This window comes from Rhinatrema bivittatum, chromosome 6 (genome assembly GCF_901001135.1).
Source record: "Rhinatrema bivittatum chromosome 6, aRhiBiv1.1, whole genome shotgun sequence".
Lineage (NCBI taxonomy): Eukaryota > Metazoa > Chordata > Amphibia > Gymnophiona > Rhinatrematidae > Rhinatrema > Rhinatrema bivittatum.
In genome coordinates this window covers 150,561,334-150,582,394 of record NC_042620.1, presented here as the reverse complement: position 1 = coordinate 150,582,394, position 21,061 = coordinate 150,561,334, and the positions used below count along the sequence as shown (strand labels likewise).

Here is a 21,061-nt window from a genome sequence, read left to right as displayed (position 1 = left end):
GCATCCCAGACAGAGTCCAAAGTAATAATTTCAGGTTTCACCAGGTTTGACTTTGAGATAGCACTGGCCAGACTATCCCTGTGGGACTTACCCCTACCTTCATGGAGCCTCATGGATTCCTCGCACCCCTCCGGGGTGGACACCCGGGGTAAACCAAGATGTTCTGCTGGAGTAGCCACAGTATGTAACTGAAATGGTGGTATCTAGGCCACCAACCCCAGCATGCATAAATCCAATTTGAGAGTCTACCCCAGCGACTGCTAGCACCACTGATGCTTCACGTTTGGCCAGCTCACCCAGATCCGAAATTGGTTCATGCGAGGGGGGAGAGGGGGTTGCAGGCACTCCAGGGCTTAAGGTGACTTGCATGTCCAGCAGAGGTAGTGTGCACTCTCTACAAATAGCTGCAATGAACACACCCAGAGGAAACCGCTCCATCGGGGCAAAGAAGCCTTCAATGCACTGCTGAATGGCTCCAGCTAAGGGAGGTGCCGAGGAAACCACCTAAGCCGTCCCTTCCTCTTGGTATGTGGCATTACGAATCACAGGGGAAGAGTTTTCAGCGCAGAGAGCAGAGCTTCAAACGCCACATCCTCTCCTCAAGACGCCATCTTGGCTCCCCTCCTCAGACTCAAATTGAGGCTCGTATTTTGATATTTTTTGATAAATAAAAAATTATATAATTGTATACATTTTTTTGATATATCATTCTGTGATACATTAAAAGAGGCAAATCAATGGGCCCTGGGTCAGTAGTGAATGGCCATGTCTTATTGTGCATGCATGCAGACTGGGAGATCTGTTCTTTTTTAAGTGTTAATTGTATCTTATACCCTTAGATCACCCGTCGCTTCTCAGCTTCTTGACTGAGATCCAAGTACAAGCCTGATAATGGTCCCTTCTTGGCCTTTTGGCTGAGACTGAATACCTGTATAATGTAATGGCGGGGAAGGGAGGACTGGTTAATGCTCTGCCACTCTCTCTCACTTCGGACATAATGATGTAACGACAACTGGTAAAGCAGGAGGATTAAAAAGAAATTGGTTTATTTATTTTCAAGTTCTAATGCCATGTTATTTCACTGCATGCCAAGCCTGCACATAGTGGCGAACTGGGGAATCTGCTCCAGACTCATCAACTTGCTCTAGAATTTTACTTCGGTTTTAATACCCTTTAGACTCTCCATGGCTTTCTTCAAAACGGGAAGGTAGCTGGATAAGGCTATCATAGTCCATTGACCTCACAGTGCTTGAAGTCTTGATTTCGAAACTAGAAGCAGGAAACCGCTGTGTGCCTACACCCTCCCATAAAGAGGGTCAGAGCTGCTGCTATCTGCCATACTAATTAAAGAATTAAGAGGGTGAGTTTTACGAGTCATTTACCTGGTAAAAGGGGCTATTCGATAACTACCCACTGTTTAGATGACTAAAATTAGGTGTGGGGGTTCCATAAAGCATGGAATTTTATTTGCACTAGGAAGTGGCATTTTCGGGGTGTGTTTAGATCTGGGGGTGGTGGGGAGAGAAAAACAAACACACATAGAGCGCATTTTTATATCTATGCATGTCATGGGAAACGTGTTTGCAGAAAAATCGGGCGAACATGTCTGCAGATACTTTGTCCCTGAGGCGGTGTTCAAAGGGATAGGCAACCGATACAAAGACCCCATGTAAACAGTAATTGAGGACTTCACTGTGAAAAGTACAAAAATAAGAAGTGAAAAAGACACACCACCGTTACATGATGTTACTTTATTTTTCAATTTCTCCTTTGCCTCTGTGTCTCATCAACTCTTTGCTACAAGAGCAACCTGAACACAGGCAAAAGGGCCATGTTTGTTTAAGTTTTAAAGAAACAGGTGCCACTTCTGGCGTTCATTTTTGCTTACACAATTTTTTTTTCCTGCACAATTCTTTTCCAGAAACTTTAGAAAATGAAAACCTCAGGCAACAGATGCGCTAATTCAAAATTTGCATAAGCAAAATGACTTTTGGCCTTTTTGTCTTTTTTTTGCTGTGCCCAGTTCCTGAATTCTGGCCCCAACGTTCTTGTACTGGCAAAGCTGAAGGATCTTCAATTGTCTGCCTTCATAAATTCATTTTCAGTGAATGTTACATTAGTAGCAGTGTTGTTATGGCTCCAGGGAACCATTTCAGCAAACTTAACAAACCTAAGGTAGATGACATTTAGGTGTGTTTTCTTTCTCTTAGTATAATGCCAGCAACCTGGCATTGTGTTTAAGCCATCATTCTTTGTACTGCATGGATTTCATTTCACAAGAGCCCTGTTCAATAGGAACTATCTTTAGCCTTTCACACAAGAGAAAGTTCACAGAAAGCTCTTGGGAGCTGCACAGATCTGGAGCCCTCAGCTCAGGGATTTTATACAAGGATGTATTCCAGAAACTTGTCCAGCCCACTCAAGAACCACTTATTTAGAGCTGGACTGTCAGATGGCTTCTCATATTTATCTGTACCTGGTACTGGCCATGTATATAGACCTAGAACCTGCCTTTTAGCAAGTATCCATTAGTGTTCCAGTATTGGCTGCTCTCTTCCCCTTCCTCTCTCACAGTATCATGTTTCCATATGGGAAATCTCTTCCCAGATGCCCTGCCATATTATTTGACAGGTCAGGAAATGCCATCAGCATACCATGTTGTGACTGCCATGACTTATCCAACCCCAGACCAGTAACCTCGGTAGAATTCTCTCTCTACAGATTGCACTGCACTGAGTTTCTAGTACCTCTGGAGCAGTACAAATCTTGAAACATTGCAGAGAGATTCAATAATGCATTACTTGGGGGTAGAGCCTCATCCACTCTCTGGTATCTGCTAACATCATGCCGTACTGAAGGCAGTGACCTCAAGGGCTGGTGCCCATTCGCTTGACAACCTAGAATAAAGTTACAGAAATGTTTTTAGTAAACCTTCTCATTGGTAAGAGGCAAACTAGCAAGATTTAATTAATTAATTTTTCTTTAAATTCATTATAGAGCATGCTAGATGCTTTCAAGTTGGTTTTAAAGGCTCTACAATTACAGCAAACATATATGAAATAAAAAAACCCCACTTGCCAAATATATAAATAAATTGTCTGGGGTCAAAAGCCTTTAGCCTTGCTCTGAAGGACAGTGTACAGCTTACTTCCCTTGAGCAATGCAATACATATAAGTTATTTTATTTTATGACCTAAACACCACCCAGAAGATGGTTGGTGACAGAGAAGATCCCAGCTTCCTCGGCAGGGAGATCCAGACATGGAATTAGTTACAGAGAAAGCCCCACTGTCCAGATGGAGAAGACTCAGAGGGAGAATCATAGAAACACAGAAACGTGACAGCAGAAAAAGACCATGTGGGTAACTAAGCTTTTGGCTGGGAAAGGAAAAAAAAAAAAGGAAAAAGAAGTCGCTATGATTTTCTAAAGAAGTCAGTGGGTTCTCCTCTGTAAACACTGAACTGGAATATACAATGTCAACTGAAAATACACATATAACGGGCCAGTTAAACAAACAGAGTGTACTAGTCTTTGACAGGAAGGTGTTCAACCATGATCACTACATCTGGGAGGGTGCAGAAACTGAACTTGGCAGGTAGGGGGCACCAAAAATAAAGAAATACGTGCGTGAAAACCATAATGGAATCACAGTGTATTTGCAATCCAGAGAGTAAGGGGGGAATTTTCAAAAGGATTTAGGCATGTAAAAATAACATATAACAGCAATTTTCAAAAGCCCTTTTACACGTTTACGGCCAGATTTTGAAAAGCCCTACGCATGAAAATTCCAGCCTTTACGCACGGGGCCAGGCCTTGTGCTCGCCGGGTGAATTTTCAAAGAGGCCTGGCAACGCGCGTAAAGGCCGGTACGCGAATAAGTGCCGGACCTCTTTGAAGGGGCAGGCCGGGGGACGTATTCTGGGCGGGGAGGAGGCAGACCGGGACAGCGCCATTGTTCGCTGTCCCGAAGATCCGGCTGCCGGCGTGCGCAACTTACTTCAGCTCAGGAGCTGAAGTAAGTTGAGGAACAAAGAAAAAAAAAAAAAAAAGGTAGGGTTTAGGGGGTGGGGAAGAGAGGAGAGGGGAAGAGGAAGGGAGGTTAGATAAGGGGGTAGGGAAGTTCCCTCCCAGTCCGCTCCTTAATTGGAGGGAACTGGGGAAGGCCGGAATGCGTTGCTGCATGGAAATTGCAAAAATCCTTCCCCCCTCCTTTGCATGCACCGCCCACACATATGCGTGCGGATTATAAAATCCGACGCGCATGTGCCTGTGGCCCACAGATATTCTAGCATGCGTGCGCCAGCTCGCGCATGTTAGAAAATTGACGCATCCATGTGTGCGTGCGCACATGGACGAGTGCACGTTCAAAAATCTACCCCTTAAAGTGCACTTATGCAGGTAAAACTTATTGACGATTCAATAGCAAATAGCATAACAAATATCAAAAGCCCATTTATGTACATAAGACCTAATTTTATTTTAGTGCATATTTACTCTCAAAAATTACCTCCTAAACAAATATTTTTCATGGAAGTGTACTATTCTACTTGTTAAGGCAGTGAAACTCTTTTTGGTAGTACTGACATAAGCTTTCCATGCCAGGCTCCATCAAGTGATGCCACTTATACATGAGGACTGCCATCCTGCTTGTCCTCAGAAAAAGCACTGCTCACACTGAATATCTCCTCTTACAGTTTTCTTCCCGACTTTCCAGTATTTGTCTCTGCTGTTACCTGCACTAGGTCCTTCATCTTGGGATGTTGTCCGATTTAACTCCCCAGCGGACGCTTGTGCAGCTCTGCTTTCTTCATCTTGAGACTGGCTCCTTGCTGCTGCAGCCTGCAAACTTCTTCGCTGCCAGACGTCATGGGCCTCATTCTCTTCGGTTAATTCTGCTGCTGTTTTATCCTGCTGCTCATCTTCATTTCTGCTGACTACATTCACTGCAGGCAAAGACCCAGGAGTGTACATGGAAAGGGGAACCTCTGAAAGAGCGGCTGGAACCGCTGCTGTAGCCCCGTTTCCCAAGTCTGCAGCATGGGCACCATCTTCCTCATCCTGCGAGGAAAATGCAGGGGTCTCTGAAAATCGCGAACTCTCAAAAGAAGAAAAGCGTGTATCGACCGAAGAGAGCCGGGTAGCCGCACTGCCGTTGCAGGAGCTATCAGCCCCTTCCACATCACTCTCCCCTTCTGGTCGAGTACTGGCCTCACTCACACTTTCTGTACGAGTGGGATCACTCTGTTCATTTTCTGACGACACCTGAGATGGTTCAGATCCGTGGTCAATGGATTCAGTTTCGCTAATACCTCTCCTGCTGCCACAGTTGGTGGTGTGATTGGCATCTTTGGCTGCTCTTTCACATCTAGGTTGATCTGCCTCCTGGCAGTCGCACAGGTCACTGCTGGCCTGCCCTGTATCATGGTGAGACTCTTGGATATTCTCATCTTCTTCTCCAACAGGCCCTAACAAAGGAAGGTTAATGAGAAGCCCTTGAAGAATTCCTGGAGGGACATTAGAGGTCTGCGGTGATATTTCTAATGCTATTGTTTCATTATTCTGTGCACAATTTTTGCCTTGATTTATTTGATTTGCTGGACAGTTTAAGGTATCCTCTTCAGTTCCACCCACGGCACCATTAAGCATCATGAGACCTGCTCCATCTAACAAAGAAAGATCCTGACAGAACTCGTGGTCCTCCTCATCTGAGTCAATATGAAGCATGGCATTAAGTCTTGTATCAGTGGGGAAGCTACTCCTTAACTTTGGTGATGCACCAAGTGAACGCTCAGTAGTAGCAGATGTTCCAGCTTTGGGACTAGCACTGTTTTCAATTGCATCCAAGTAGTCATTTAGAGAGTTCTGGCGATCTCTAGTTGGTGATGTCCTCGAAGCACTGGAGGTTACTTGCTCATGGTCTGCCTCTAAAGTACTACTAGACCTTAAGGAGTACTCTGAAGTCCCATTTCCAGCAGCTTCTCCATGGACTTGGCCATTTGTACAAACTGGAGTGGTCTCATGATGTCCCGCTGGCATGTCTTCATCATCTGAGGGACTTCCAAGGTCTCCATTTATATTGTTTGCTGCAAGCAAAGTGCCAACTGTATCTGGAGAAGCATCTGTATGGGAATACAAAGAGAAAAAAGAGAAACATTTAATGTACACTATATCCACATATTGTAAATAATAAGAATATGATAGGTAAACTATACATATGTTTTATTTTTTCACTCTTATGTTTAATGCACTAACCTATGGTTATAGCTTAAACTTTACAATATCAATTATTTTTTTAAGGGAGTCAGTTTTATTTTGTATACATTTCTATCACTGTGATTAGAGAAAAGCAGGATTGCATGAAACAATCTGATCTAAGCTCAAACCAGATACACATTTCAGACTAGTGTGAATTCAAAAAAATTGTCAGATTTTACAGAAATCTGTGGGGAAAAACATCAGATTTTATTAATTTATAAATTTACTAGACTGCATTCCCAGCCTCAAGATAGTTGTCCAAAAGAGAAATCTCTGTTTTCAAGATAACCGTAATACATAAATTAACCAAAACTCAGAGCCTCCTGTATGTAAATGCATTTGATGAATATGCATTGCAAATATTCTGAAAACCAGATCCTATCCTTAGCCTTCAAGGACTGGAGTTTGCTAACTGAGCATTATGGTTTTCAAAATGTTTGTTTGCTGCATGGACTTGATGAAAGATATGCCAGAAGAAATGCAGGAACAACTAGTTGAAGAGTAAGGGGGCAAAGAGAAGGGAGTCTGGAGCTACTGGTATCTCTTTCTAACAAAAATATTTCTCTGCCGAATAATATGACAGAGCACTGGTCTTTCTATTGTAACAAGTCTTACTTTACCTTCATGAAGGGAGGATATGAACTCCACTTTGAACTGGAGATATCCACTCACATGGTCAGCTGGCAGCCTTCTGCCCAGATTGTAGCTCAGTACCTGGTCTCTGCAAGGCAAAACCAGTTCCATTTTAGGACATTTTTTTCATTCCTTATCTTAAACTATTAAAATATTTTTCAGTGAAATGCTTGCTTCATTGTAAAGTAGGGAAACATGAGAGAAGGCTGCCTTGAGAAACCTGACATCAGCTATAAGACCAGTCAGCGATGACTTAAAAACTAATAAATGGGCCACTTCAGTAGCTCATGCAGAAGACATGGATTTGATTTCTGGGCCAGGTTCTCTGGTAGCACAGGCTGGCTGGGGATGCCATGGAAGCAGCAATAATAGACCCTTAGGGCAGTGTTTCCCAAATCCCTCTTGGAGGTAAACCTAACCAGTCTGGTTTTCAGAATTACCACAATGAATATGCATGAGATAGATTTGCATACATTGGAGACCCTGGGTATGCAAATCTATCTCATGCATATTCACTATGGATATCCTGAAAACTCAACTGGTTAGGTGTGCCTCAAGAAGAGGTTTGAGAAACACTGTCTTAGCGGAAGGGTGTTCAAGTCATTGCACAATAGTGACATCTGGTGGTTAGATTTAGGGCCTATGGTCTGCAGGGTTCCAGAGGGAGTAGTCAAGGACTGTTGCTGCAATTACTGGACTGAGTTAGGGAAGGGATATACAATAAGGGTGGGGGGGGGGGTGGTAAATGAAGGTTCACAGTGACACAGCCCTACAGAAGCTGTTTCTAACTGAGCTGGAAGCCCAAAGGAGCAGGATGAACCCGCCAGGCCAAACCCCATTCCCCAAAACAAAAATGAATAAATGTAAACTAAGACAATGTAGCTCAAGCAAATCATTTTTAGCCTTTGCAATCATCAATTAAAACGTTGGCTATCTTTTTTATGTTTATTTTGCAAAAGACCTCACAGGAGTCTGTATAAAGTAGGGCTCTTCAACTTTGGTCCTCATTGACAGCAGACAGTTCTGGTTTTCAGGATACCCATAATGAACACTTATCAGAGATATCTGCGTGCATTTCATTTAAGAATCACGTTCATTGAATATTTTGGCTATCTGGAAACAGATCTGTGTGTGCCTATCGAGGACCAGAGTTGAATACTGCTATATTAATGCTATTATTATTCCTGAGGTGATACTGCTCACTGTTGACCACTAAAGCGCACATAGTCCTTGTAACGTAGTCCTGTGGTGAGAAAAAGTTAATGCAACAGAGTTCAAAGCATAGGCTATGACTTTCAGCAGCTAACTAAAGCCATCAGGCTACGCAAGTCAGCCAGTGAAGAAATCCTTCTGAACTACAACAGGTCTTTGCAGGAACCGAATGTGCAAAAAAGTGACTTTTAAATAAAATAAATTAAAAGGCTCTCTTTGCTTTCATTGGCACTGTAACAAAACAGTTGCTGAATCACTTTCTTTTTCAGCCACTGGAGCACTGTGTAACATTCACAGCATTCTCATCATGGTTGGTCAAGCCATCAAATTACTAGTCATGCAACGTTGGCAGCACCATATGCATATCTATCAACTGGATATGCAAATGTCTGAAAAAACCCCCAACTCAGCTAGGGTGACCAACTGCCTGGTTTTCGACCGGACTGCCCAGTTTTGCAGCCTGTTGTACAGTGTCCGATTACAAGGGTAACCGGACACTGTAAAACCCTGTCAGGCAAGGCCAGAGGCCAATCAATGGTGGCAGCCTGGCAGCGTTCCAATCACCTACCTGTTTTCGGGGCTCAGATTGACTCTAATCCTCCTCTTCTGCCTCTCCCGTAGCTGTGATGGACATGTTACTACTTCAGGCTACCCTCCTGGGAGTCGCAGAGGAAGAGGAGAGTCGAACCAAGCCTCAGAGATAGGCAGGCAGAATCTGCCTAGTAAAAAAATCAACGCTCGATAAAGGGGAAAAAGGAGGGGGCGATCAGAATCTTTATTAAGGCTGCCATCACTGCAGGACTATAAGTGAGGCATGAAAGAGTGAGGAAACGGAAAAGACAGAGAATCAACAAATATAATTTTCAGGAAAATTACTAGAAGATGAGACAAAAATGAGAAAGAATGAATAGCAATAACAGCCTGGGAAGTGGAAAACCAGGTAGAGAAAAGAGGAGCAGCAGAGAAACACAAGATAAAGGAAAAAAGAAATGGCCAGGCAGAAAATGGATCGGAGCCGGAAAAAATACAACAAAGGTTTGGACAATGTGTGTTTGATTTCTGGTGAAGATTGCAATAACATAATGTTTCTGGTGTTAAAAAAAACACTTAAAATGATTGACTTCGCCACATGATTTTAAAAGTGTGCATTCAATGGTGAGAGATGTACTTCTGAGTGATGTTCAAAAGCAATGCTGCAGGTGAGACAGTGCTTTACCCCTGGAACCGGTCCCTTATAAAACTGTAGAGCCTGTGCATGCAGAAGTTTGCTCACAGAGGGCAGAGGCATTCCAGGGGCAGAGCTGAGGAGAAGTTCGAATTTACATGCATAGGTTTTGTATTTGCCAAAGCGTGCACATACATTTCTTAAAAAAAAAAAAAAAAATCCTGTATACAAATCCACAGGATGTAAGTGTATGCGGGTAATTTTCAAAGGGAAGTTACACTCTTGCTTTCCCTTAGAAAACTGCTGTAACTTACTCAGGTATTTGATGGAAAATGTATATAGGCTGTTACAAAATTAGCAGCTCCGTATTTGGATTTCTCATAGGACTCAAAAATCTGCTTGGATCTACAGAATGCAAATCCAGGCAGTGAGCCTGCATTGAGCAAATCCAATTCAACCAGACCTCATTCTAGTCCTTTCCTAGTAGTGTCCACCAGTTCTAAATGTTTATTTCTGCTTTCACATAGCACTGTAATCCAGACAACAAATTACACAAAAGCACCATGAATTCCTGTCCTGGAGAGTTTATAATCTCAGGAGCTGCTGAAGGCAAGAAGACTGAGAGACTTCTCCCAAGGCCACGGCCAGTGTCCGTGACGGATGTGGGACTTGACCTTAGGTCTCGTGGCTGCCAGCCCCATTATTCGAATCAACAATGGTGCACTGCAGGGGGCTCCTGAGATCCCTTTGCTACCTTATTTTATTGATAACCAAAGACCTCTTACCTAGTGGAGCAGAGCTGGTGAAGGCCCATCCATAGAATAATTGGCAGCATGGCGCTGCTAACCACTAGGCAACACCCTCTCATTAGGCACCTACATATTCATTTGTGTATCTGATCTAGTGGGTTACAATGATGTCACATGACATTCTGTATGAAGTCCACCGGTACCACTCATCCACAAGCTGACAGCACACACACACACTAACATGGGAATCTCTGTTGCTGGGCAACAGCCTTCAGATGGAAGGAAAGTGTCATAGGCCACACCTGCCTAGTGGGGGAGAAATGACAGCACAAACGTTACTTTGCAAGAACAGGGTTATTACCGCCAAGCAGTGGTTACCTACGGTACCTGACCGCTGTAAAAGTAACTGCAAGCCCCTCCAGTATGAGTTTACCCTATAGCATGTCTCTCTAGCAGTCTCTGGACAGGAATGGTTAGTTTCCCAAGAAACCGCTTGATGATAGGGCGACTCTTGGCAAATTTGTCCTTAATTTCAATTTCCAAGACATCGGTAAGAAGGGCAACAAACGAATATTTCTGAAAAGAAAGGAAAACAATGTTTATTAGAAAAGCTGAGCAACTTTATTTCGTTTTGTTGTTGTTGTTGTTGTTTAATATAGAATTAGTACCAGTGGTTAGGGAGAGTTCTCTCAGTGCAAGGCACTGGATTAGACTGTTTCAATCCCTTTTCTTTACCACAAGGCAGCTTGGGGTTTCTCAGTTTGTTTACAGAAGAAAAAGCTAACGTGCTTTCTCACGGGAACCACAATGCTAGACTGGTCCTAGTGACGTTGCTCTGTGGTCACATTTGATGCTTCCATTGCACCACTTCACCCCTGTGACAGTTATTCATAAAAAGCCCCTAATTGCTTATTTATTATCATTATTATTCATTTGTATAGTGCACACCAGATGTAGGCAGCTGTTATATGGAGCAACAATGAACAATCCCTAATCCTTGGAGTTTACAATCTAGTTGACAAGATAAATAGCCAAAAAAACCCAAACAAGATGCTTTCAATTAAGACAGTGGAAGCATGATTAGGATGAACAAAGCCAGGTGGATTATAGGCGAGATTACATGAGGAAGGAGCAACTTTAGGTGAGCAAAACTGCAATCAAAGAGGCTTCTTAGGAGTCTTGGGGGCAATGTTCATGCCATCAACATCGGGGCAAATTCTGCAGGTTATTTTTTACATGCGGACTTCACAGAGAGGAAGTCTGTGCGTGCTTTCATTCCAAAGCTTGCCGCAGATACAAAGTGCCCAGGGATATTTTTGTGCCTGCCTTGGGCACAGGCGGGATTTTCTTTGGAAAATAACTCATGTATCCTTAAAATACAATCTGGGAGCATTCATTTCCAAGCACCCCCAGGAACACCTCCCCTAAATGTGGCCAAAAGAAAATGCGTCGTGGAACAATGCACCCACTTTCAGCTGTGTTGGTGGAGGGCAGGTTTTAGACGGCCAATTCATGTGCGTAAATCGCGATTTACTGGCATAGGTGGCTTGGAAAACTGTCCTCTTATAGGGTCATTTTTATCGGCCGGCAAAGACCTAGAGTCCGCATGAACCTTTTACCTGCAGACTTCAGCCTGAATTTTCAAAGCGGATCTCAGCATGCAAGCACGCACGCACAAAGTTATACCTGCTCAAGAGCCGCTATAACCTTTCGACAGGGTTTCCATGCTTACTCTCTAACATGCTGGTAAATCCTTTCCCTACTCAGACTCCGCCCCCCCCCCCCCCAGAAAGCCTACTTGCTATAGGCAATAAAATTATGAACCAAACTGTGTTCAGTGCATACTTTTACCTGCATAGACCTGAACTGATTTTCAAACAGCGATTTGATTGCAAAAACTGGGCTTTCTGCACCTAAATCATTTTGAAAATCAGACCCTTGTTTTGTCTGCTTGATACTCCTGAATGATTATTTTAATACATTTTGGATCATAGGGACAGAGCTGAGCTAAGAAAAAATGCAAAGTGTTCTAGTTACACCCTTAGGGCTCGATTAAAGTTGCCAACGTTCAGCTATCAAATTTCTGAATATTTGGAGATGCCGATGGAGTTTGCGCACATGCGACTTATTGCCACTTCTCACCATTAGAAGAACACAGAAACAGAGAATATGATAGCAGCTAATGATCCATCTAATCTGCCCAGTTTACTTCCTGCTACAGTGCCATAGACCCCAGATGATCTTTGACTTCCCCCTCATTTCTTTGCAATTAATGATCCTCTGTGTTTGTCCTGTGATTTCTTGAACTATTACTGGGGGGTCATTCCATGCCTTCACCACCCTTTCTGGGAAGAAATATTTTCAGATGTCATGCCTGAGTCTGCCTCTCTGCAGCCTCATATCTTGACCACTAGTTCCCATACTCCTTTGCTCTGAACAAAATTTGCTTTTACTGGCCCAGGGGGCCAAACTACTATTCTGCAAAATTTTGTAGGCCTCTGATTAAATCGTGGCTGAAGTAAGGGACACAAAGAACTCCAATGCATACTTAATATAGTGTAGCTACCAAAGCGCACACATATTCTATAATCACAGGGGAGGCTCGGATGCTCACCTCTGGCTAGACATTTCCAAACATTTTAGCCCTCTCTCTTTTTCAGTACAGTACCCCAAAAATCTGTACAGTCCAGAAAAAAACAGGACAGTTGGCAACCCTAGGCCAGATTCAAATCTTTTTACATGGCCTCATCTCGGCAAGGTATCAGTGTTTGACAGTTTGAACTATTCTGGCAAACAAAACGCCACGAAGGGGCCAATTTGTAGTCATGGACCAAGCAAATAATTTAAGTTGGGCCTTTACTGAATAACCATTTCAAATTCTTGGCTCCTTCAAGTTTTACTTTTGGCCACACATCAGTCTGCATTCTGAAACAGAAGAGCTGTCTGCTGGCTGAACTACTGACTTATATTTGCTCAGTACTCTGTACTGTGCCAAGTACTTAAATGTAATTTACTTAAATTGCTCAGTGGAGATAAAAATGTTGTACATGTTGCAGCTCAGTTCTGTTGTGGACATCAGAAGATATGGCAGACCCTGAAGTTTAGAAAAACACAACACCACTCATGAGGAATATTTCATATTCTTATCAAAAAATGTTTATATATAAAAGGGAATCAGTATCAGAGATAGATGTGCTGTTTCAATCTCCAGGCTCTTGCCCGCAATGGGCTTCAACCAGTATCATCAACAAGCACCAGATTTTACGTCATCTACTGCTTCCCACACTCCACATTATTTAATTTTAATTCAATATTTGGTATTTAATTTTTATTCATTATTTTTAAAGTAAAATATTTTCTTGTTGTGCTTAAAACCCTTTCCAAAAACTCCCAACCTGGAATGTACTTATCTTTAACTTCGAAGATTTTTACTCTACAAGCTCTTATCTTTTACTTTGCCCACTGGTTTGTCTTCATTAAATACACCCGACATTGACAATGTTTCGGCATAATCTTATGCCTTCTTCAGGGGATACGTCTTTATTCTTTTACCATAGCCACCTCGGCTTCACCTTACAAGCTCACATATAATGGCGAAAAACGTCATCAGATAATTGGTAATATCCGTTTGGAAAGGCCCTGACGTTTCACAGAACTTTCATTGTTTGTTTTTCTTTTAGTTGGTTTCAAGACTCTTACACTGACATTGTCTTCTATCAGTGGAAATAAATGCTCTCTTGTACTTTTAATTGAGACAGAGAAGCCAAATCAGAGTCAAGTCAGAGCTCTGAGAGTTGGTCCTGAGGATGGCTATTAAAATGGTCCGTTTTCTTCATTATAAAGCAGATGGGAACATTCTTAAAGATCTAAACATGTATACACTGGTAGGAAGGTGGAATAGGGACCTCCAAGGTATCAATGCACAGGAGTTGGGCTTCTTCCAATGGAAAGGAGGCTTTGGGTGAAAGGAGGTAGGCTCAGGAGTAATCTAAGAAACTATTTCTTTACAGAAAAGGTGGTGGATGCGTGGGACGGCCCCCCCAGTGGAGGTATTTGAGACAAAAACTGTATCTGAATTCAAGTAAGCAAGGGACAAGCTTAGGGGATCTCTGAAGGAGTGGTAGGGATTGTAGATTTGCAGTTTTTGTGGATGGGCAGGCAAAATGGGCCATATGGTTCTTTTTCTGCCATCATTTTTGAAAGTCAATTTAATTAGAACAGGGAAAATGATAAAATTCTAACTAAAAATAAAGCAAACATTTTACAACATTTTTGATCCTCTGTTTTTATTTATCCTGTATCTATGTATTCCTCAGTCCTACTCTGGTTCAGTTTTTCTCATTTTCTGATCTTCCTCCCATTTCTTCAATCTACATTTTGTTCCTATTTTCGTTCCTCCATCTCTATGTATCTTTTGTTTTATTTATTAATTTAAAATGATGTATTTACCACATACTTCAAAGGATCACAGTGGTTCACAAAATTAAAACATTCTTAACATGTAACAAGACAAATATATGAAGTAACAAACAATGTACATTATATAAAGTAAAAAGTCACAAATCAACTTTTCTGACAATTAGCTTAATAATCCAGTCTGCTTTCAGACTTTTTACAAGTAGTTACTTCATAATCCCATAATCTGATTCTAATATGTTTACAGAAGGTATTATGCTATTTTCTTCCTATAAAATTTTGTGTTACGCCATCTGTCAATGATGCCAAATATGTACAGATTAGCTGTACTGAAGGCCTGCTTAAACAGCCAAGTTTCTAAAGATTTTTTGAATACTTTTACATCAGGAATAATTCTCAAATGATCAGGGATGCATTCCACAACAAAGGTCCAGCTACAGAGAAAGCTCACTTCCTACCTGAGCATGGTTAATAGCTGGGACTTCTAAAAGCCCCTTATTCGCTGAGCGCAGTGGGCACTGAGGGGTGTGAATTCATAATGGGGTAGATTTTAAAAGGAGCACACGCGTGTCCATGTGTGCACGGTTCCCAGCGCGCGCACATGGATGTGCCAATTTTATAACATGCACGCGTTATAAAATCTGTTGGCTATGTGAACATGCACGCCAGATTTTAAAATCTGCATGTGCGGGTGACATGCGTGCGGGGGGTGAATTTTAGTAAATTATGTGTGGCGATGCAATCGGGCCTTCCCCAGTTCCCTCCCAGTCCGCTCCAATTAAGGAGCGGGCTGGGAGGGAACTTCCCTACCGCCCTCCACCCCGACCCCTAACCCCTACCTAGCTACCTGAAAATTTTTTATTTTTCTACTTACTGCTCCTCCTGAGCAGAAGTAGTTTCCACTCGCCGGCCAGCTGCCAACGCGCGCATCCCCAGGACAGCAGCTGATAGCCGCTGTCCTGGCCGGCCTCTGTCCCTCTCCACCTGGACCACGCCCTGCCCCTTTTTCAGGACCCGGCACTTGTGTGTGTATTGGGACTTACGCGCGTGACTGGGCTTTTTTGAAAATGCGCGCGGCACACGCAGGGCCCGGCCACGCATGTAAGTCCTGATTTTTATGCGTGTGGCCCTTTAAACATTCACCCTAATGTTGCTCCAAATCAAGGAGCATCAGTATTGATGATTGTATGCAGTATTGTTAAGATCTTAGACTGAATTATACAATTAATCGGTAGCCAATGGAGCTGTGCCAATACCGGGGTAAGGTGGTTAGAACTCTAGTGGCTGAGTTTTGTAACAAGTTAGAGAAATCTAAGAGTGCTGTTAGGGAGACCAAGTAAAAATGACCTGCAATAGTAGACACCTGAAAATATTAAACTTTGGAGGACTGTCCGGAAGTCATTTGGATCCAAAAGTGGCTTCAGTCGCCTAAGCATCCAGTTTGAAATAACCTGATTTTATTTGACTCTTGGCATGTACTTTCGCTGGAATCTCGCAGCACCCCAAGATCATGCACCTAGTTATATTTCTGCCTGCTTTCTGTTCACCTGTTTCCCAGCCCAGTTTTTCCACAGCTTTTATGGCACTGCACCACTAATGAGATATTTGTAATCTTATCCTCCTCCCCAATACATCTTCCCCCTCTCCCTACTTTCTCACCTCTCTACTGTCCCTCTTGCTCTTTATCTCACTGCGTCTCCCCCCCAAAGCTTCCATCTTCTGTTCACTGCCTCTTCTCCATCCCAACCTCTATCTCATCTACCTCCCAACCTTCATTGCCCATCTCCTCCATCCTGCCTCATCTCTCACACCTGAACTTCCTTATGTCTCTATCCCCCACTGCACCCTCAAATTTTTATTTATTTATAAATTATTTTAGACAGCTTAAAGCAAATTAACTGTCCTAAGCAGTGTACAGAACATAGACACAAATTAAATGACAAACAGACATTACATAAATTTATAAAACAATAATATCAAACATCAATTTTTTTGCATCATCTCCCCTCCCATCTCTTTTCTCTTCTTTCTTCTCTCAACTCCTATTTTCTACTTCTCCCCTTCACCTCCACCTTTTTTCTTCCATCCCTCTCCTCCTCTCCCTTTATTGCATCTTTCTTTCCTCCATTTCCAGCTTCTCTCACGTTTATTCCTCTCTCCTCCTCGCCCTGTAGTTCAAGGATGCTACCCTTGTGACTGCTCTGCCTCCTGGACCCGTGCACTTTCGTTTTAAACAGGGACAGGGACAGCTGCTCCCCGGGTCCCCATGGTCCTCAGAACCAATGATGCTCTGAACCCAGCAGCAGCAACAGCACTGGCAGGCCTGCGGCAGCGAGATGTAGCAGCAAAGGACGGAAACAAGTGGGAATACACCTGACTTGGCTCATTTTTACATTGTTATCCTCTGAGGACAACGCGCAGAGCCAGAGTCAGGTGCTGGGCTCAAGCCTGTCTCCTCAGGTCTCTTCTAATAAGCTCAATTATCTCTGTTGCACTGTGCTGGAAAAGGGCAATAGTTACCAAAACAGAGAACCCCTTAATGTAGGCCATGCCATTTTCAGAAGTAGTTTGAAACTTCCAGTTAAGAAGTATCTTGCATAGTAACAGGAAGGGACCAAGGGGCATTAGAAAGTCAATAACATTAGCATGATAAACTATTATCTGGATTTCTAAAGCAAATTCATACCGTTCACCTCACCTCTTGATGCCAAACAGGGTTAGTTGTGTTAGTGATGATCGTAGATCTCCTTTCCTGACCATGATGAGCAAAGGTGGGAAATGTGCTCTTCTTCCCTGGCTGGATGGACATCTTGAGGTAAGGATCAGGATTGAAAAACATCCCTTTCTTTAAGCCGACCGCCCGAATATCTTTAAAAAACAAACAAACAAGAGAAGGGAAATAGCCAATCAAAATCTTGGCAAATAAAGCCTATCAACTTCCTAAAATATTGCCTTTGTAGTTAGAGAAGGAAATCATGGAGCTGCTATAAGCCGAAATCTGATTTGCCCCAGGAATAATTACAAGATATGCAAAGAATACAGTATTGGGTATACAGAATTTTGTATATCAGTTACTGCAACCTAATGTAAAAAAAAAAACAAAAACATGTCACCTTGCTTTTCTTCTGTGTTTTTATAACCAAAGAACACAATTTCCCAAGTACAGAGAGGCTGGTGATCAGTAAAGAGATGTTAATTTCCATTCTAGATACTTCTAAAACCTGGCATTGTTCTGCTGGGGTTGTTTAGCAGTATATACATCCCTGTTATACCAGCAGGGCCAGCAGAAAAAAAAAGAATGGAAATTCAAAAACAAACCAAATACAGATCCTCCTCCTTCTTGTAAGTTGTATTTGTTACCTACAGTTTATCATTTTGGAAAGCTCTTACTGTGTTTGTATTACCACTCTTCTCAACATGAATGTTGCTGTACTGATCATTCTCAGCACCCACATGCAGGAAACCCCCCCCCCCCCCCAAACAAACCATGAACACATCATAAACAAATGAAGAGCAGACCCAGAGATGGGAAAGCTGGAGTAAAAAAAAGTTCCAGAACTGGGCCAGGTCAAAAAGTAGAGATGCTTACCTGTCACAGGTGTTCTCTGAAGACCTGCAGGTCACGTGGCCCAGTGTGTAACTGGATGATCCACTTATCTTCAGAGAACACCTGTGACAGGTAAGAAACTCTGTGGAGTAGTAGCCTTGTGGTTAGAGCAGTGGGCTGACCACCTGGGAAGCCAGCGTTAAATCCTACTTCTCCCAGTGTTGCTCTTTGCGCAAGTCGCTTCGTCTTCCATTGCCTCAGGTATAAACCTAGGGGGCCTATTTATTAAAGGCTCTCTCTTATTCTGTACCTCCAGGAAAAATGCTTCATAAAGAGGGGCTCTAGACTGCAAAGCCCTCTGGGGTTGGGAAATGCCTACTGTACCTGGACAGTAATTTGCCTTGAGCTTGGGTTTGCACAGATGAGTAATTAAATTCAAATCCAAATAAAAGATGAACATAAGCCCACAGGACCTTTGGATATAAGATCAAACAATCCACATAGTTGCAGCTATGTGTTCAAAACTAAACAACAGTTTAACTGAGGGAAATAAGTCATGTATGTGTGCTGCTGTACTTGTATTTGATTCCCTGATCTCACATTGATCAATGAGTCATTAATCCTTCAGAAAACAAAGAAAGAAAAAGCTTTAGAAAATAAAAAAGCCCTTACGCCTCACAAATACTAATAACCACATTTAAACTGCAGAGCTGTCTGACAAGGTGGGATTTGGCACTTTGCATGCTGACTGGTTATTCACTCCCCAGGCTTTCTAAAGGGAGCGGTGGCAGTACTTGGGGGCTGGTCTGTAACCACAGCTGCCGATGCTGCTGAAGTCCCGTGTGAGGAATCAAGATCCTCATTCTGTCCAAAGGCATCTTCTTTTGAAAGGACTTTTCTGGAGTTGAAATGTGGCTACGTTGGGCATTATGCACCTATTTATTTTTTTATTTACAAGGCTTATAGTCCTAGATGACAGGTAAGCCATTTTTGAGAGTGTGCCCCGGTTTTGGGCTGGGTTCAAGGGACCTGTGCCGACTGGTTCTGAGCTGCTGGGCCATTTTCTTGTGAAAGGGCTTTGTGCGGACACAGAGGCTGCTCCGATGTATTTATAACTGCAGGGGCTCCTCTCTGCTACTTTCAGTAGAAAGGAGGCCCTAAAATGAGGGGCCGTGGGGATGAGGTTGAAAGAGGTGGACTCGGGAGTAATGTTAGGAACTATTTCTTCGCAGATAAAGAGAGGTGGATGTGTGGACTGGAGGTGCTGGAGGGAAAGGAAAGCTGAGGATAAACGCAGGGGATCTCTAAGGAAGTGCCGGGGATTGTAATGCTGGGTTGAGCAGGCAGACTGGATGGGTCATACGGCCTTTTTCTGCCCTCGTGTTTCTAGGATGGTGAAATCAGAATTTTCTGTTACTGCTATCTTTGCTTCTTCCCCCCCCCCCCCCTATACTTACTGAAAGACTGACCTGAATAGCAGAATGCATGCATGTTTATGCTAACCCTCAGTTAGACTACCACGGATAGCTGTGAATATAATCCTTTAACTAGGGGACTTTACTACTACCACAGTTAGGCCTTGTATTAGAAGTTATACCCAAAGAGCCATTTGGCTTGTGCTCCTGGTCTCTTGATCCCTTGGCCTAATTACTGCACATTGATACATGATAGAAGAGATATGCTCACATTCCAAGAAAATGAGAAAATGCAATCAAGATAAATATGTTAGGGACAAGAAAAAAAAGGGATAGGATAAAAAAAAACCCCAACAAATCCAAACTGGAAGCAACAGAGCCAAAAAACTGGCAAGTTTCTGTCTGAAAAGATGTATCTGAGGCTGTTCTTTTTAATTCTTAGTGTATTCTAATGGCCTCTAGTCCACAAAATTCTGTGATGTGCAAGGAATTCAGTTCAAGAGTACATGGTGGCCGAGTGCCCCAAATCACTCCAGATATCTTTTAGGCAGCAGAAGAGAAAACGGCTTGTGGTCTTGTCTCCAGATATTCAGTCACTTAAGGAGCTGAAGAATTTAAAGCAACTGAGGCTTTGGGAGTCTGATTTAAGAACAGGGAAAAATGAGGAGAAAAGGCACATAACAACTTCACAGGTTCAGTTTGTTTACTCACATCTGAAACTATGTTTCTTTTCACCTAGGTTTTAATCTCTGGCAACCTCTGGAAGGGGAAATGATGAAAACAAAAATCGATGCCAAAAGCACTGTGGGGCCTTTGCCTGACCCATAAAAGGAACTAATTGAAAACAAGGCTTTTCTCGTAATTTGTTTTTTCCCAGTCAAGAAATTTAACGTTGTGCTTAGTTTGAAAGTTTCCTAAAGCTGTAACAGTGCATGAAAAGTCACATGTCAGATTGACTCATCCTTTAATTGCAGTGCTGCTCCTTGGCCAGGGGCCACAGATGGTGAAACCTGGTGCGCAGAGCATCTAGAAGCACTACAGAGTGGTAGCTGGGACTCCCTCCTCACGGGGATTGTGAAATGCTGCCTCCACAGCATCCTTGGTCTCATCTGGGAACCCAACTCAGCATGGAAGGATGCAGCATCGCCACAGAGCCACTAAGGATGATAAATGCTTATTTTATAAATTAAGACCAGGCCTGGCGCGACTGGGTGTGCATACGGTGCATTTGCATGGGGCAGCATACCCGGAGAGGAAGGCAACGGGGCCACCGGCGGAGCTGAACCCGCTGGCAGCTGAAGGAGAGAGGCCGGCTGAAGGAGAGACAGCACCGTAGCTAGCCGCGCTGTGGCTGCCGGCTGAAGGAGAGACAGCGCCATAGATAGCCGCGCCGCCTTCACTTCCTGCTTCCTCCCAACACTATCTTTGCTTCCTGGGTCGGCGTGCTTAGACACTTGCAAACACTGCGCAAAGGCGCGGTGTTTAAGCGCATGCCATACGGAGGCAGGGCAGGCCGTGCTGTGGCAGACAGCGAAGCAGGGAATGGCTGCTGGCGCGGCTGGCTGCTATCAGGAACTCCTTCTCATATCCCCGGAAAAAAGTAACATCACTACAAATCCACCAGCCAAGTCACATATATCACAAGTAAGAGACCTAGGAGCTATCGTT

General features: G+C 43.2%; 1 protein-coding gene across 3 annotated transcripts in view; it reads right to left on the bottom strand.

Annotated features, from left to right (window-relative positions):
* Positions 1–21,061, bottom strand: part of HECW2 (HECT, C2 and WW domain containing E3 ubiquitin protein ligase 2) — a 646,010-nt gene that overhangs the window by 100,825 nt on the left and 524,124 nt on the right. For all 3 annotated transcript variants that reach the window (XM_029606070.1, XM_029606068.1, XM_029606069.1), the window contains exons 6-10: positions 17,130–17,299; positions 10,449–10,591; positions 6,877–6,977; positions 4,735–6,120; positions 2,802–2,897 (exon numbers count right to left, since the gene is read on the bottom strand). In XM_029606070.1, the coding sequence (XP_029461930.1) occupies positions 2,802–2,897; positions 4,735–6,120; positions 6,877–6,977; positions 10,449–10,591; positions 17,130–17,299 (1,896 nt within the window). The remainder of the gene's footprint in view (positions 1–2,801; positions 2,898–4,734; positions 6,121–6,876; positions 6,978–10,448; positions 10,592–17,129; positions 17,300–21,061) is intronic.